The sequence below is a fragment of the Rhineura floridana genome, chromosome 6 (genome assembly GCF_030035675.1).
Source record: "Rhineura floridana isolate rRhiFlo1 chromosome 6, rRhiFlo1.hap2, whole genome shotgun sequence".
Lineage (NCBI taxonomy): Eukaryota > Metazoa > Chordata > Lepidosauria > Squamata > Rhineuridae > Rhineura > Rhineura floridana.
The window spans coordinates 16,499,931-16,514,715 of record NC_084485.1 but is presented as its reverse complement, the minus strand read 5'-3'; the positions used below and the strand labels follow the sequence as shown (position 1 = coordinate 16,514,715).

The 14,785-nt window shown below is 44.0% G+C and overlaps 1 protein-coding gene across 2 annotated transcripts in view; it reads left to right on the top strand.

The window, feature by feature from the left end:
• CDH4 (cadherin 4) overlaps positions 1–14,785 on the top strand; it is a 1,183,781-nt gene that overhangs the window by 920,594 nt on the left and 248,402 nt on the right. For both annotated transcript variants that reach the window (XM_061631103.1, XM_061631102.1), the window contains exon 6: positions 11,394–11,538. In XM_061631103.1, the coding sequence (XP_061487087.1) occupies positions 11,394–11,538 (145 nt within the window). The remainder of the gene's footprint in view (positions 1–11,393; positions 11,539–14,785) is intronic.

Genomic DNA, 14,785 nt, shown 5'->3' with positions numbered 1-14,785 from the left:
CATGAACGACGTGTTTAGAGACTTGTTGGACATGTATGTAATCTGTTACTTAGATGATATCCTGGTGTTCTCAAAGAACCAGGAAGACCATGACCAGCATGTGAAGACGGTGTTGAAGAGACTGAGAGAAAATCACCTGTATGCTAAATTAGAGAAATGTGGATTTGACCTCAAGTCTCTAGACTTCCTTGGATATCGAATCTCAGCGGAAGGCGTGGAGATGGACCCAGGGAAAGTAAGCTGCATATTGGACTGGGGCCAACCTGTCACCAAAAAGGATGTACAACAGTTTTTGGGGTTTGCCAATTATTACAGAAAGTTCATTCCAGGGTTTTCCAAATTAACAGCTCCTCTGACTGACTGTTTAAGGGGGAAGAAGAAGTTTCAATGGACACAGAACGCCACCGAGGCCTTTGAGGAGCTGAAGAGAAGGTTTGCTACTGAGCCCATTCTGCGCTTTGCTGATCCGAACTGCCCTTTCGTAGTGGAAGCAGATGCTTCAGATTTTGCCATCGGGGGGGTCCTGCTACAATTAGACCAAGAAGGGAAGGAGCTGCACCCCTGTGCGTACTTCTCTCGGAAGTTAAAGCCTGCAGAGAAGAACTACACAGTTTGGGAGAAGGAGCTGCTGGCCATCAAGGACTCTTTTGAAAACTGGAGACAATACCTAGAGGGGACCTCTCATCGAATTGAACTTACCATGCCTAAGCCAAAAACCAGAGAGCGGATGCCTTATCCAGACAGCCACAATACAAAGAAAGTGAATCCGAGGACCAGCCTCAGTACGTAATCCCGCCAGAGAAATTAACGTTGGGAGTATGCCAGCCTTCATGGGAAGAGGAACTCAAAAAGGCACAACAAGAAGATGCAGACATGCTAAAATATCAGCAGGAGACGGGACAAGGTCAAGACTCAGAAGTAACCTTTCACTGGAGAAATGGACTGTTATGGTTGAAAACCGCCAGATATGTGCCAGAAGGGGAATTAAGGCTCAGAATCCTACGCCAGTGTCATGATTCCATCACAGCGGGACACTTTGGGATTTACAAGACCATTCAGAACGTGGCCAAGGACTTCTGGTGGCCTAAAATGCGTCGGGATATTGAGAGTTATGTAAAGTCCTGCTCTGTCTGTCTGCGGACAAAAACACAAACAGGGACACCAGCAGGACTGTTACAACCGTTGCCTGTCCCACACGAACCCTGGAAGGACCTCTCCATGGATTTTATAACTGATCTACCCAAGTCCCAAGGAATGACAGCCATCTTAGTAGTGGTGGATCTACTTATCAAAATGGCACACTTTCTTCCTTGTGCAGGGGCCTTAGAGGCTAAAGAAACGGCCAAGTTATTCATAAAAGAAGTCTACCGGCTGCATGGATTGCCAAACAGCGTAGTCTCAGACCGAGGAACTCAGTTCACAGCCAAATTTTGGAGAGCAATGTGGAAACAGTTGCAGACGGAATTAAAACTCTCCTCCGCCCATCACCCCCAGACAGATGGGCAGACGGAACGCTTGAACGCCGTTTTGGAAAGATATTTACGAAGTTATGTGTCCTATCAACAGACTGACTGGGTATCATATTTGCATTTTGCAGAGTTCGCCTACAACAATTCTCTGCACTCCAGCACTCAACAAACCCCATTCTTCGCTAATTATGGATTCCATCCTAAAGTCTTTCCAAGCAGCTCAGAAGGAATGCTGGTACCGGCAGCTGAGAACTTCCTTAAGGAATTGCAAGCGGCGCAACAGACACTGAAACAGCAGTTAAACGAAGCCAAAACGGAGTACAAGCGAGTTGCTGACCTGCACAGGAAGGAGGGCCCCCCCCTTCAACCGGGAGACCAGGTATGGCTGTCCACCCGCTTCCTCCAGATGCCGGGCAAATGTAGAAAATTACAAGACAAGAGGGTGGGTCCTTTCGAAATAGAAACTCAAATCAATCCCGTGGCGTACCGACTGAAGCTGCCTGACACGTTTAAAATACATCCTGTGTTCCATCGATCCCTGTTAACGAAAGCCGCCCCTCCCAGTGAGTTACGGCCGGAGGAACCTCCCGGAGCTCCACTCCTGGTAAATGAGCAGCTTGAGTTTGAAGTTGAGGAGATCTTAGATTCCAGGATCAGACGCCACAAGCTGCAGTACTTGATTCACTGGAAAGGCTATGGGGTGGCTGACAGATCATGGGAAGATGCAGCTGATGTGCATGCTCCAGAATTGGTAAAACTTTTCCATCAATGTTTTCCCCACCGTCCCAAGCCAGACAAGGGGAGGGGGGCACAGCCTGGGAGGGGGGATGGTGTCGGAAGGCAGAGCTGGGGTCCCAATCCCGGGGAGCTGGATCCCGGAGAGTTGGGAGAAGAGTATTCGGATGGATGGCAGAGGGAAGGGGGAGGAACTTCCCCCCTTTGGAGCAAAGACGAAACAGAGGAACTGCCAGTGATAAGGTCACTTAGCAACGGGGAGCCTGAGCCCTCCCTGGACATTCTCACGCCTCCCCCTCTTTCAGGCTCAGAGCAAGAGGGGGAAGAGGGAGGGCTGCTCACAGCCGAAAAGCGGGGAGGCAGTTTACCATCAGCCCCTCCCCTATCCCCCATCCTGGAATCGCAAACTTCAGAAGAGGAGGGGGTGATGCTTCCCCCCTCACCGCGCACACGCAGACAGCTGAAAAGACAGGAGAGAAGGGGGGGAAGGCGGGCAGTACCTGAGGGGCAGTTAAGGAGGAGCGAAAGATTGCGCGCCCGTTTGGCCCCTTCTTAAAGAACAGGCGGGAAGAAGTCCCTTGCTCTGTCAACTTTCTCCCAATGCCGCAGGACCTGTATCCCTGTATTGATTCATGAGAAAACGCAGTCTTTGTTTGGACATTACCCTAATAAAACACGAATTAACTACAATCGTTGGTCTGGTTCCTGAGTCACATCCTGGGCCTGACATAGACCACTGAGCTAAGGCACTTCCCCATGAGTTCCCATGTTGTCTGCTGCCCTGATTCCGTTGGCCCAACAAGGCATGCCAGGTCAGTGAAGGCAACGCATAGCAGATCTATTTGCAAATGAAATCCCATGTCAGAGATTCAAAAGCAGCTTGCAATGGGCTATGGAAGGCTTAGGTTCAAAGAGAGACGAAACCAATCCTCCTGCTACCTGCCCCACTCCATCCATGTGCAACTGCCCCCATATGGTGAACCACTGAACTGCAGGTGGCAGCTTCTCAACAAAGGCACTCTGCTTGACTGCCCACTGATCCTTCTGGATAGAAGCAAAAAGAAAGTCTCTAATACCTCCACTGACAGAGGCAGTATGCCTCTGAATACAGTTACTGGGAATCAGAAGTGAGGAGGGCACTGTTGCAATCAGGTCCTATTTGAAAGCGTCCTATAGGCATCTGATTGGCTACTGTGAGAAGAAGATGCTGAGCTAGATGGGCCTTTGGGTTGATCTGGTAGAGCTCCTTTTATGTTCTTATGCTCATCAGTCCTGACTAACTCTTTGCTCCTGTCTGCTGGCTGGCCCCACAGCCCCTGGCTCACCACCCATTACTGCCTCCAGCCCAGTCCAACCCACTCCTCTGTGACATGGGCAGCTCAGTCAATCACGCCCATTCATCTTCATCACTTCCATTCGTACACATTCTAAGCACGCAGATGCCCCCAGAGGAACTTTCTAATGTGTGGTCAAGGAGAGAGTGAAAAATGTTAGTTTCAAAACTTTTTAACGCATTTTTTAAAAAAGAAAAGAAAAGCCAGGGTTCATTTTTAGTCTTAAAATGTATCTTTTGTATTTTATAATTCTTAAATTATGAAATGTATATAATACATACATTCCACCCCTGCGTGTTTGTTGTTTTGCCTTGAGTCTGCTGAGCAATCCTCAGTTGTGTTCAATGCACTATTCAATAATGTCAAAGAGCAAAGGTCAGATTGCCCTTGCAGGGAGAAAAGTAACATCACAGCTAGAATTAAAGTTATTATCTTCAAGGTGAAATGGCGACAGATTTCTTTTTGGCTCCGTCGTCGGCTCAGAAAATGCCTCTGTTCTGAGATAAAGCAGACAGCAAACCAGATATCTCACGCTTTCACATTTGTCTCTCCTTCCCTCCCTCTCCAGACAAAGTTTTAATTATATTTGATCGCTCTTGTTTGAAATCTCACAGAGTTAAGTAATTCCTTTGCATTGTAAGCCTATTGGCTCGTTGTATGTGCCAGTTCCCTATACATACGTATTTGCTTGCGGTTTGCACTCAAGCAAAAAGCAATTCAGCGGGCGAGTGTCTCATAATCTCATTTAAACCTGCTACAGTGATGCACGTGGACAAACCCTGGTTGACACATCTGTTTAATGGTTAATTTGTGTCAAGAGCTGGGCTCGCAAGGGGAAATTTCCCAAGCAGAGGTACGGGTGTAGGCAGCCAGGGATGCCTGGGGAAAACTTAAGTCTCTGTGAATTCCATTATGAACTGACCTGATCTGTACTTCCCACATGAATGTGCAGGTCAGAACTAGGGACGGACAGATCCATTGGCCTGTTCATAACTTGTTGGGTTTAAAAGGGTGTCTCTAGTAGTTTTCCTTTCATGGCGTTACCATAATGAGACAAATAACATTGTGGAATTTCTGATGATACTTAATTGTTCAGGGTTGTTAAAACAAAAGGACCTCTCCAAACTGAGTAAATGGACAGTAAAATGGCAAATACAATTTAATGTGAGCAATGATAAAATGATGCATGTTGGGGCAATAAAAATCTTAATTTCACATATATGCTCATGGGGTCTGAACTGCCAGTGACTGACCAGGAACAAGACCTTGGGGTTGTAGTAGGTAGCTTGATGAAGATGATAATCCAGTGTGTGACAGCTGTGAAAAAGCTGTGAAAAAAAACCTTAGGAAAGGTATTGAAAGTAGAACTGCCGATATCATAATGCTGTTATAAAAAATATATGGTGCGACTGCATTTGGAATACTGTGTACAGTTCTGGTTGTCTCGCCTCAAAAAGGATATTGTACAGTTGGAAAAGTTTCATAAAAGGGCAACCAAGATGATCAAGGGAATGGAGCGACTCCCCTATGAGGAAAAGCTGCCACATTTGGGGCTTTTTAGTTTTGAGAAAAGGCAAATAAGAGGTGACACGATAGACGTTTATAAAATTATGCATGGCAGGGAGAGAATGGATAGAGAGAAGGTTTTATCCCTTTCTCATAACGCTAGAACTTGCGGACATCCAAAGAAACGGAATGCTGGAAAATCCAGGATAGATAACTTCTTCACGCTGTGCATAGTTAAGCTTTGGAAGTCGCTCCCAGAGGAGCCAGTGGATGGCTTTAAAAGAGGGCTAGACAAATTCATGGAAAATAATAGTATCAAAGGCTACTAGCCACAATGGCTATGCTGTGCCTCCAAAGTCGGAGTCAGTATGCTTCTGAATGCCACTTTCTGGAAACCGCAAGAGAGGAGAATGCTCTTGTGCTCAGATCCTGCTTGCAGGTTTCCCACAGGCATTTGGTTGGCCACTGTGAGAACAGGGTGCTGGACTAGGCAGGCCATTGGCCTGATCCTCTTCTTATGTTATGTTTTTATGCTCTTATGTTCTCAGCCTGTAAAACTGCATTTAAAGTCTGGTCAAGCTCTCAGGAGGGATGGAATTAAGTCCATCCAGAAAATTCTTTAAAATCCACCGGGAAACCCACATTATTATGGTCATTATTATTTTCATTTATGAATCACTTCCTAGGACTGACAATAAAATAAAAACACATATAAAACAATTGCAACAATTAGCGAATTGCATGTACTGTATTACAAAAAACAAAACTATTGCATATATAAAAACAGTTGAAACAATTACATATATAAAAAAATCCAATATAGATTAAAAAATCCTCACTTGGAAGGCTTGTTTGAAATCTAAATGTAAAAAACATCTTACAAGATAGTTTGAAGGTTTCACACTATCTCTGTCCACACACCCAATTCCCACTCCCCTTAAGCCTTCTGAAATTGTTCATCCAGCCGCCCGCAGCCTGATTGGCTACTCTATGGGGCTTGATGCTGTTTCACACCTTGAATGAACATACAGCAATTCCTGCCTTCCCCCCCCCCCCAAGCAACAGAGCTTCATGACCTTTCTTCCAGGAGGAATTGCATGGAAAAAAACATGGCTGGGGAATCTGGGGAGGTGCAGATTCTGAAATCGGCCATTGATCCAATCAGGATCTGCCTGGATCAAATCAGATGAGTCCTTTTTGGAATACAAATAGGGTAGATTCCTCCTCCATCCCTATTCAGAACAAAGGCTGCAATCGTTGCCCCACTTTCACCGAATTCATTAGGACTTACTTTTGAGTAGGCCTAGTGAGGATTGCAGTCTCAGTTTAATCACTGCCCTTCACACTTCCAATGTAGTTCTCCACTCAAAAAGAGTATTTTTAGAAATATCAATATGTAATTTAAGAGTAAATCACTTCTAGAATGACATGCTTTGAGAGAAAACCATTTAGGAATAAGAATGTATTTAAAGGTGAATTTCATGGAATTTTTTTTTTTTAAAAAACTGACTGATGTAGAAATGGGATGGAACGGTCTTACAGATGTGAAAATGACAGGAAACAGGCCAGTTTGTCCATCCCTTTTGGCAGATGAGCAGGACTGGTTTTATATCAACAGGGGTGCACTGACTCAGCAATGTCTTGTGAGCACCATATACTCACACTATTGCTATTTGTGTACAGGGGTAGCCACTGGTCACCTGCAGAGGGCTTTCTGCCCTTCCACGGTGCCATCCATTTCAGCCCCATTCTTATCTTCCTCCAGGCTCCCCCTGCCTGCCTGCAGTGGTGGCTGGTGACCAATGAAACTGGTGGGGCAGAGAGAAGGGAGGCCAACATTAGGTGGAGCCAGAGCCAATAACAGGCAGTAGCAACTAATCCTAGTTTTGTCCCAATCAGGAGTATAATGGCAAATTCAGAAGTGCAGGGTCCCTTCATGTTAGTCATAGCCATGCCCCCCCTTATTTTGCTGCTGGGTTGAGAATGAGATCCTTGTTAATGCCATCTTCCACAACAACAGATGTCCCTAAGAACCCATAAGCATGAAAGGGGAGAGTGTTAACTGCTGGGAAGAGTCTTCTCAATGGCTGACTCACCTCCTTTCACTCTGATTGGCTCCAATCAGCAGGGAAGGACAGGGTACCATGTTGGAAGACCCTTCTCAGTGGCTAACACATTCTCCTTTCATGCTGATTGTCTCATAGGATGCTATGGGACCCTGCTCACCAAAAAGTAAAGTGTCTAAGACCCCCAAGACCCTGAACAACTGCACCCCTGGTCCCAGTTCTCCTCTATGCTGAATTCTACAATAGGCAACCCTGAGAGTGAGGAGGAGGAAGCTGACGGGCAGTGTCACCCCATGGGCTGGGTATAAGAAGGTAGGCAGGTGGGTGCTGGCTGAGGGCAGAATGAGGTTGATGGAGCAGTGCCCCATTTGCCCTAGTGATCCAGCCTCCACTGCCTGCATGAAATCAGGCTGAAGGCTGCATCCGGCCTTTGGACCACAGGTTGCCCACTTGTCTGGGCTGAGAGAGAAGCATCAGAGAGGGCAAAGAAAGCTGGTGACTAGTCAAAGAGCAAACGTGAAAATGGATGGGACCCACAAGTGTGAATACGCCCAAGGTCCACGTATTGATTGGAAATAACCAGCCAAATCACTGGTTGCAAACCTCTAGTCCATAGTTAACAGTCAGCACCCTTGCCATTATGTTGTATTGTATATACTGTATGTGCACTTTTATGATGTTGTGAGTATGGTTGCCAGGTCCATGGCCTGAGACTGATCCTGTATCTTTAGGAGAAGAGAAGGTCAGCCAAGAGCAGGTGTTCTTGCAACTCTGTAATGGGAAAAACCACAAGGTGGAATTCTCCCTTCCCCCTGCACAACTTTTAAAGATACAGAAGACCTCTTGGAGGTTGGGCCTGGCAACCAAGAGGTCTTCTGTATCTTTAAAACTTGTGCAGGGGGAAGGGAGAATTCCACCTTGTGGTTTTTCCCATTACAGCGTTGCAAGAACGCCTGCACTTGGCTGACCTTCTCTTCTCCTAAAGATACAGGATCAGTCTCAGACCAAGAACCCGGCAACCCTAGTTGTGAGCTGCTGTGGGTAAGCTATGCCCAGAAAGGCAGCATGAAAAGTAATGTTATAAATAAATATGAATAAATATAAATGATAAAACAGGACAGCCAAGAAGGAATCCAAAGAGCAAAATGCTAAAGAGATGAACCTGAACTCTGTTTCATACTTAAAATATATCAGAAGTGGGAAGAACATAAGAAGGGCCCTGCTGGATCATGCCAAAGGCTCATCTAGTCCAGCACCCTCTTCTCACAGTGGCCAACCAGATGCCTCTGGGAGCCTGAAGCAGGGCCGGAGCCCAACATCACTCTCCCCATTTGTGATTCTCAGTAACTGGTGTTCAAAGCATACTGCCTGCAACAGTAGAGGTAGAAGATAGACCTTATGGCTAGAAGTCATTGATAGGCCTACCCCTCAATAATTTGTTTAATCCTCTTTTCCATTCATCCAAGTTGGTGGCAGCAAATTCTATAGTTGAATTATGTGCTGGTTAGAGCAAGGTGAATTCAGAAGCCCAAGGAAATAAGTTCCACTGACCTCTTAGGCAAATGATGGTAGCTCTGTGCATGCTTTGCCTGTTAGTGTCAGATTCAGTCCCTGGCTTTTCCAGTTAAAAGGTTCACAGTGGCTACAAAATAGCCCTGCTGAATCAGGCCAAAAGGTCATTAGGGTCCAGCATCCTGTTCTCATAGTGGTCAACCACGGGGCTCTTGGGAAGCCCACAACCAAGACATGAGCACCACAACACTCCCCCAACTTGTGATTCGCAACAATGTGCATCTGGAGGCATTCTGCCTCCAACAGTGGAGGTACAGCATAGCTGCAGCGGCTAGAACCAACTCAACAGTGCTCAGAAGAGTTTGGTCAGTCAATTACAAGTTCTAAAGAAGGATCTGGAAAACTTTGTCAGCCCATGGCCTGCTTTCCTCTATGGACAAGGTTTTGGGGGCTGCATGCCATTGATGGGTGGAGCCAGAGGCAAAAATGTGGGTGGAACCAGGAGCAAAAGTGGACAGAGCAATGGAGGTGACCCTTACCTTTGTACAGGGACATTCCAGCCACAAACACACCTAACGTTTCTACACGTACACTTCCATCAAAGCAAACGAGAGGCATTATCACAGCTCAATGAGATATTTCAGCCAGGCAAAAGCACTCAAAGGCTGATAAGAGCTATAGCCTGGGGAGAGGGATATGGCCTGTGGAGAGAGGGGAAACTGGAGATAATTTGAGTAATGTGCATATATCTTCACATCAGGGCGTAGTGAAGAAACACTTACACAGAGCCACCTTTTCCCCAGGTAGTGCATCAAAAGAACTATGACAAATAGAGGTAACAAAGGATGGCATTTAAAAATAACAAGCCATGGAAAATTTGGTGGCATTTGAGGATTATTGAAGAGCTCAGATATTAGATTGCTGAACTATTAACTAAAATATGCAACTTTTTCACAAAAAATCTTCTTTATGCAATAACTGGAAGTTGGCCAATGTAAAACCAATTTATAAAGAACCCAGGTGGGATCGAGAAATGACAGGCCTGTCAACCTAACTGCCGTCTCTAATAAATTGGTCAAAAGCATTATTAAGAAAGACTAGAATTGTTAAACCTTAGAAAAATAAGCCTCGCTGAGGAAAAATCAGCATGGCTTCTGCAAAGGGAAGCTTTGCTTCACTAGCACTTCAACCTTTAGTTTTGACAAATTCCTCACCAAAGAACACTGAAGAAATGTTGCAGCACTGGGATGAGAGGATCAGAGCTCTTATGATACCAGCTACTGGATTTTAAAAACAGAGGGTGGGAATGCATCAACGGGCTTTCACAATCGAGGTGAATCAACATAAAGTTGATGTGGGCACAAGGTGTGGTGCATTTTCCTGATATTACCTTCATGACATGAGAAGGAGCTGTGCTGGAAGCAGCTTCCACACCACAAAGGTGATGCAAGAAGGGCCGCTCAGATGCAGATAATGACATATTTGTGCATCAGTTGGAATGGGCAGATCAGTCCATGTCCATCCATGTCAATTTTACATGTTGTTTATTCTTAAGTCCATTCTGTTCCCATTTCTAAAACATATTTTATCCTAAAATATGCATTTTAAAAAGCATTTTGGTACATTTTTGAGCTATGGTACATTTAATTATATTGCAACATTGAGAGAAGTGGAAAAACTGAAGGACAATCACATTCTGGTCTGTGTATTCCCATCCAGGAGGTGCAAATTAGGTCCTCACTTTAAAAATTGGACTGAACAACCACCACCCCCATCCCTACAACATCACATTTGCAATGGATTGTAGAGTCCTGCGTTGAAATAGCATGCAGTGCTCAATCATTATTAGTATCTGTGTGAATCACAACAAAAATGGCCAAATTGGAGCAAGAAAAATATTTTTAAAACTGCCTATATAGAGAGAGAACAATGAGTAATCATCTGAGAAAACTGAAGATAGTTTCTTTAGAATGAAAAAAAAACAGATGGTGGTTCTGAAGAGGTGATGTGTTTTCAATATTTATATTGATAATGGCTTGGCAAAGAAGAAAGTTCCGGAAGTTTTCCATTCTCCTTGATTGATTGCTTTTGCCTTTATTGTTTCTGTGTTTGGCTGCGATAAAAACATCTGTCTCCACCAGGCATTTGCCGCTTTCCTGGGTAGGGACATTTGTTGATGCACTGGCCCGAGAGAATTAGTAAGCAACTGGTGATGCTGCCAAATTGCACAGAAATCAGGAGGATGAAGAATTCTATGGTCCCAATGGTACTTCACAGTATGAAAAGCATGGCCTCTGTTTCTGAGAAATTCAACACCTTCTCCCAGACAATATTCCCCAAAGTTGAGATCCCATCCCATGCATAATGCAGAGTTCAGTGCAAATCTGTTGGAAAAAGGAAAAGTGAGGCCAGGTGTTATTGCTACCTTAGGATGTCAGTATGTGTAGGTGCACCGGATATGAGGTTGTGCTGAACACTGTGTAGAAAGGGACAGTTCCTACCCCAGATAGCTCACAATCTTTAAAGAAATTCAAACAGGCCATTAAATCTGTGACAGCCGTCAAGGTTCATATTTTTATGCATCCCAAAATCAGCTGGATAGCTTTGCTATAGAAAAGCCTACAGAAAATTTACATAATTCTGACATTGATAAATCCTAATGTTGGCAAAGAGTTTAAATGACTGAAGATGACATGTTGCCTTTCCAAGCGTTGAATTCCATTGCTGATGTGGCATTTCCTCTCTCCCTTTCTGTCTATTTATTTTAACAGCTTAGAGCACACGCAGTGGATATGAATGGAAACAAAGTGGAGAACCCAATTGACCTCTACATCTATGTTATTGACATGAATGACAACAGGCCGGAGTTCATAAACCAAGTCTATAATGGATCTGTTGATGAAGGATCTAAACCAGGTACTGTAGGAATTGCTCACAGAACTGTTGCATATCTTTAGATAATAAGGTGCTGTTTTATAGCATGCCCCTTCCACAACTTTGGATGTTAGGGATTGTTGTTGATTTCTATGTACAGCATTTATTAAGGAGCAGGATGAGGTGTGGAAGAACCTCAGAGCACTAGACAAATTCAGTTCTGAAATATACCCTTGATCAATACTTCCAACTAGAGTTGGAAAAGGTTCAGAAGAGGGCAACCAGAATGATCAAGGGGATGGAGCGACTCCCTTACGAGGAAAGGTTGCAGCATTTGGGGCTTTTTAGTTTAGAGAAAAGGCGGGTCAGAGGAGACATGATAGAAGTGTTTAAAATTATGCATGGCATTGAGAAAGTGGATAGAGAAAAGTTCTTCTCCCTCTCTCATAATACTAGAACTCGTGGACATTCAAAGAAGCTGAAGGTTGGAAGATTCAGGACAGACAAAAGGAAGTACTTCTTTACTCAGCGCATAGTTAAACTATGGAATTTGCTCCCACAAGATGCAGTAATGGCCACCAGCTTGGACGGCTTTAAAAGAAGATTAGACAAATTCATGGAGGACAGGGCTATCAATGGCTACTAGCCATGATGGCTGTGCTCTGCCACCCTAGTCAGAGGCAGCATGCTTCTGAAAACCAGTTGCCGGAAGCCTCAGGAGGGGAGAGTGTTCTTGCACTCGGGTCCTGCTTGCGGGCTTTCCCCAGGCACCTGGTTGGCCACTGTGAGAACAGGATGCTGGACTAGATGGGCCACTGGCCTGATCCAGCAGGCTCTTCTTATGTTCTTATGTTCTTAATACTGGGCCACCTCGTGCCAGATGATGATGATGATTTGAATTTATATGCCGCCATTACTCCTGAAGGCACCCAGGGAGGCAAACATAAATAAAACAATTTAACAAGAACAGAAAAGCATTCTAAAAGCAGCTACAAACATTCTTTCATCAGTGATCTTCAGGTTGCCAAGAACGGTCCCCTTCAGCCATCAAATACCTGGTTAAACAGGAATGTTTTTGGATTCCTCCTGAAAGTCAACAGAGACAGACGCACCTCACTGGGGAAGGCATTCCACAAATAGGGAGCTACCATGGAAAAAGCCCTGTCACAGGTCATCGCCAAGCAGGCAGTGCTCGGTCGCAGCACTACCAAGAAGGCCGATCGTAAGGTCTGAGATGGTTGATAGTGGGGAAGGTGCTCTTTTAGGTACTTGGGTACTACTAACACCTTGAAATAATGAGTCACTGTAAGATTTTTAGAGGCCACAATTATCAGTGATGATTAGTCAGGAGCCCTATTCAGATGTTATGAGCCCACCACATGAGCAGGGCTGCACCAAATAACCCCTCTCTCTGGAGTCTGTGTGCTGAGTAGCCCTTACACTTGACATCCATGCACACAGGGAAATGTCTGCAAGGAGGGAGCCTTCATGAGAACAGCTGCATGTGGAAAGACTTGTGTATGATCTGGAACTCTGAGTGATCAAGGTCCCAGACTGTGTGGAAGCTTTCATGCACAGGTTCCTTACCTGAAAGACTTTGCACTATATGTGCAGGTGGCAGGAGCTTAGAGCTATATGCACATCCAGCATCGGGGGGGGAGCTTCACAGTGAGGCAACATCCCACTTCTATGTTGGACTTAGAATTCTTGAATAAGGCTGTTATTATTATAATTGATTTTGTTTATATCCCACCCTTCATCCTGAAGGAGCCCAGGGATAAATGGAATCTCCATGCTCAAAAGTAGTTGTCTATGTAGTAGTAACAGATGCTGAAGATAAACAAAAGAAGATGAACACAGCAATCATGCCCTGATCTTCTAGAGCAGGGTAACCCAGTGTGATGCCCTCCAGATGTTGCTAGACTGCATCTCTCACCAGTCCTACCAGAATGAGAGACCAAAGATTATGGGAGTTGTATTCCAACAATACCTGGAAGGCAATACATTGGCTACCCCTGTCCTTGAGAAATTTGACTAGCAGCCAGCAACAGTGTCTGCAGTTCCACAGTGGAAGCAATTGTCTGGAGAGGTGATGAGCGGTCCCTTGCTGGAGATCTTCAAGCATGGCTAGACAGCCATTTGTTCAGGGATGCTCTAGCTGTCAGTGTCATACATCAAGCTGTGGGTTGGACCAGACAACTTATAAGACCCCTCCCCGTCTATGTTTGTAGACATTCTCTCTTTTTTTCTGTTTCTTTCTGTTGTTGTCTCACAGTCTCCTTTCCCCCCCCTCTCTCTCTCTCTCACACACACACACACACACACTCACTCACTCACTCACTCACTCACTCACTGTCTTTTCCCTTTCTCTTGAAAGAAAGAAAGGAAGAGAAAACAAAACAGAGCTTGGAAAAGTTACTTTTTAATTTTTTTTTTTTTATATATATAATTTTTATTCAAATTTTTCCAAAAACAAACAAAACAAAGTCAAAAAAACATAACAATACAACAACAAAAAATGAAAATAAAATAGTTGACTTCCGATTTGTCACAGATCAGCTATAAGTATATAATATACATCAAACCTGTCCCTTAATATATACATACAGAATCCCTTTTCTCCATAGGCTGTCTTAATTAATCGTCAAATCCCAGTATCATCATTTTATTTTGATCTTTCAACAAAAAGTCCAAGAGAGGCTTCCATTCCTTAAGAAATGTATCCGTCGATTTTTCTCTAAGTAAACATGTCAATTTATCCATTTCTACTAAGTCCATTAATTTCAATAGCCATTCTTCCATTGTTGGTGTTGATTCCATTTTCCACTTTTGTGCATATAATAATCTTGCTGCCGTAATCATATATAATATTATTCTTCCATATTTCTTTTCTATTTGTTTATCCATAAAACCCAATAAAAAAAATTCTGGTTTTGACTGAATATTTATCTTTAGAATTTTTTGCATCTTCCTACCTATCTGTGCCCAAAATGATTTTGCCTTTTTACATAACCACCACATATGATAAAATGATCCTTCTTGTTGTTTACATTTCCAACAAACATTAGAAACATTACTATACATTTTTGACAACTTTTCTGGAGTCATGTACCAACGGTACATCATTTTATAAAAATTTTCTTTAAGATTATAGCATAGTGTAAATTTCAAACCTTTTTTCCACATATTTTCCCATTGATCCATTTGTATATTATAACCAAAATTTTTTGCCCACTTTACCATACACTCTTTTACTTGTTCTTCCTCCATATCCATTTTCAATAAGAGT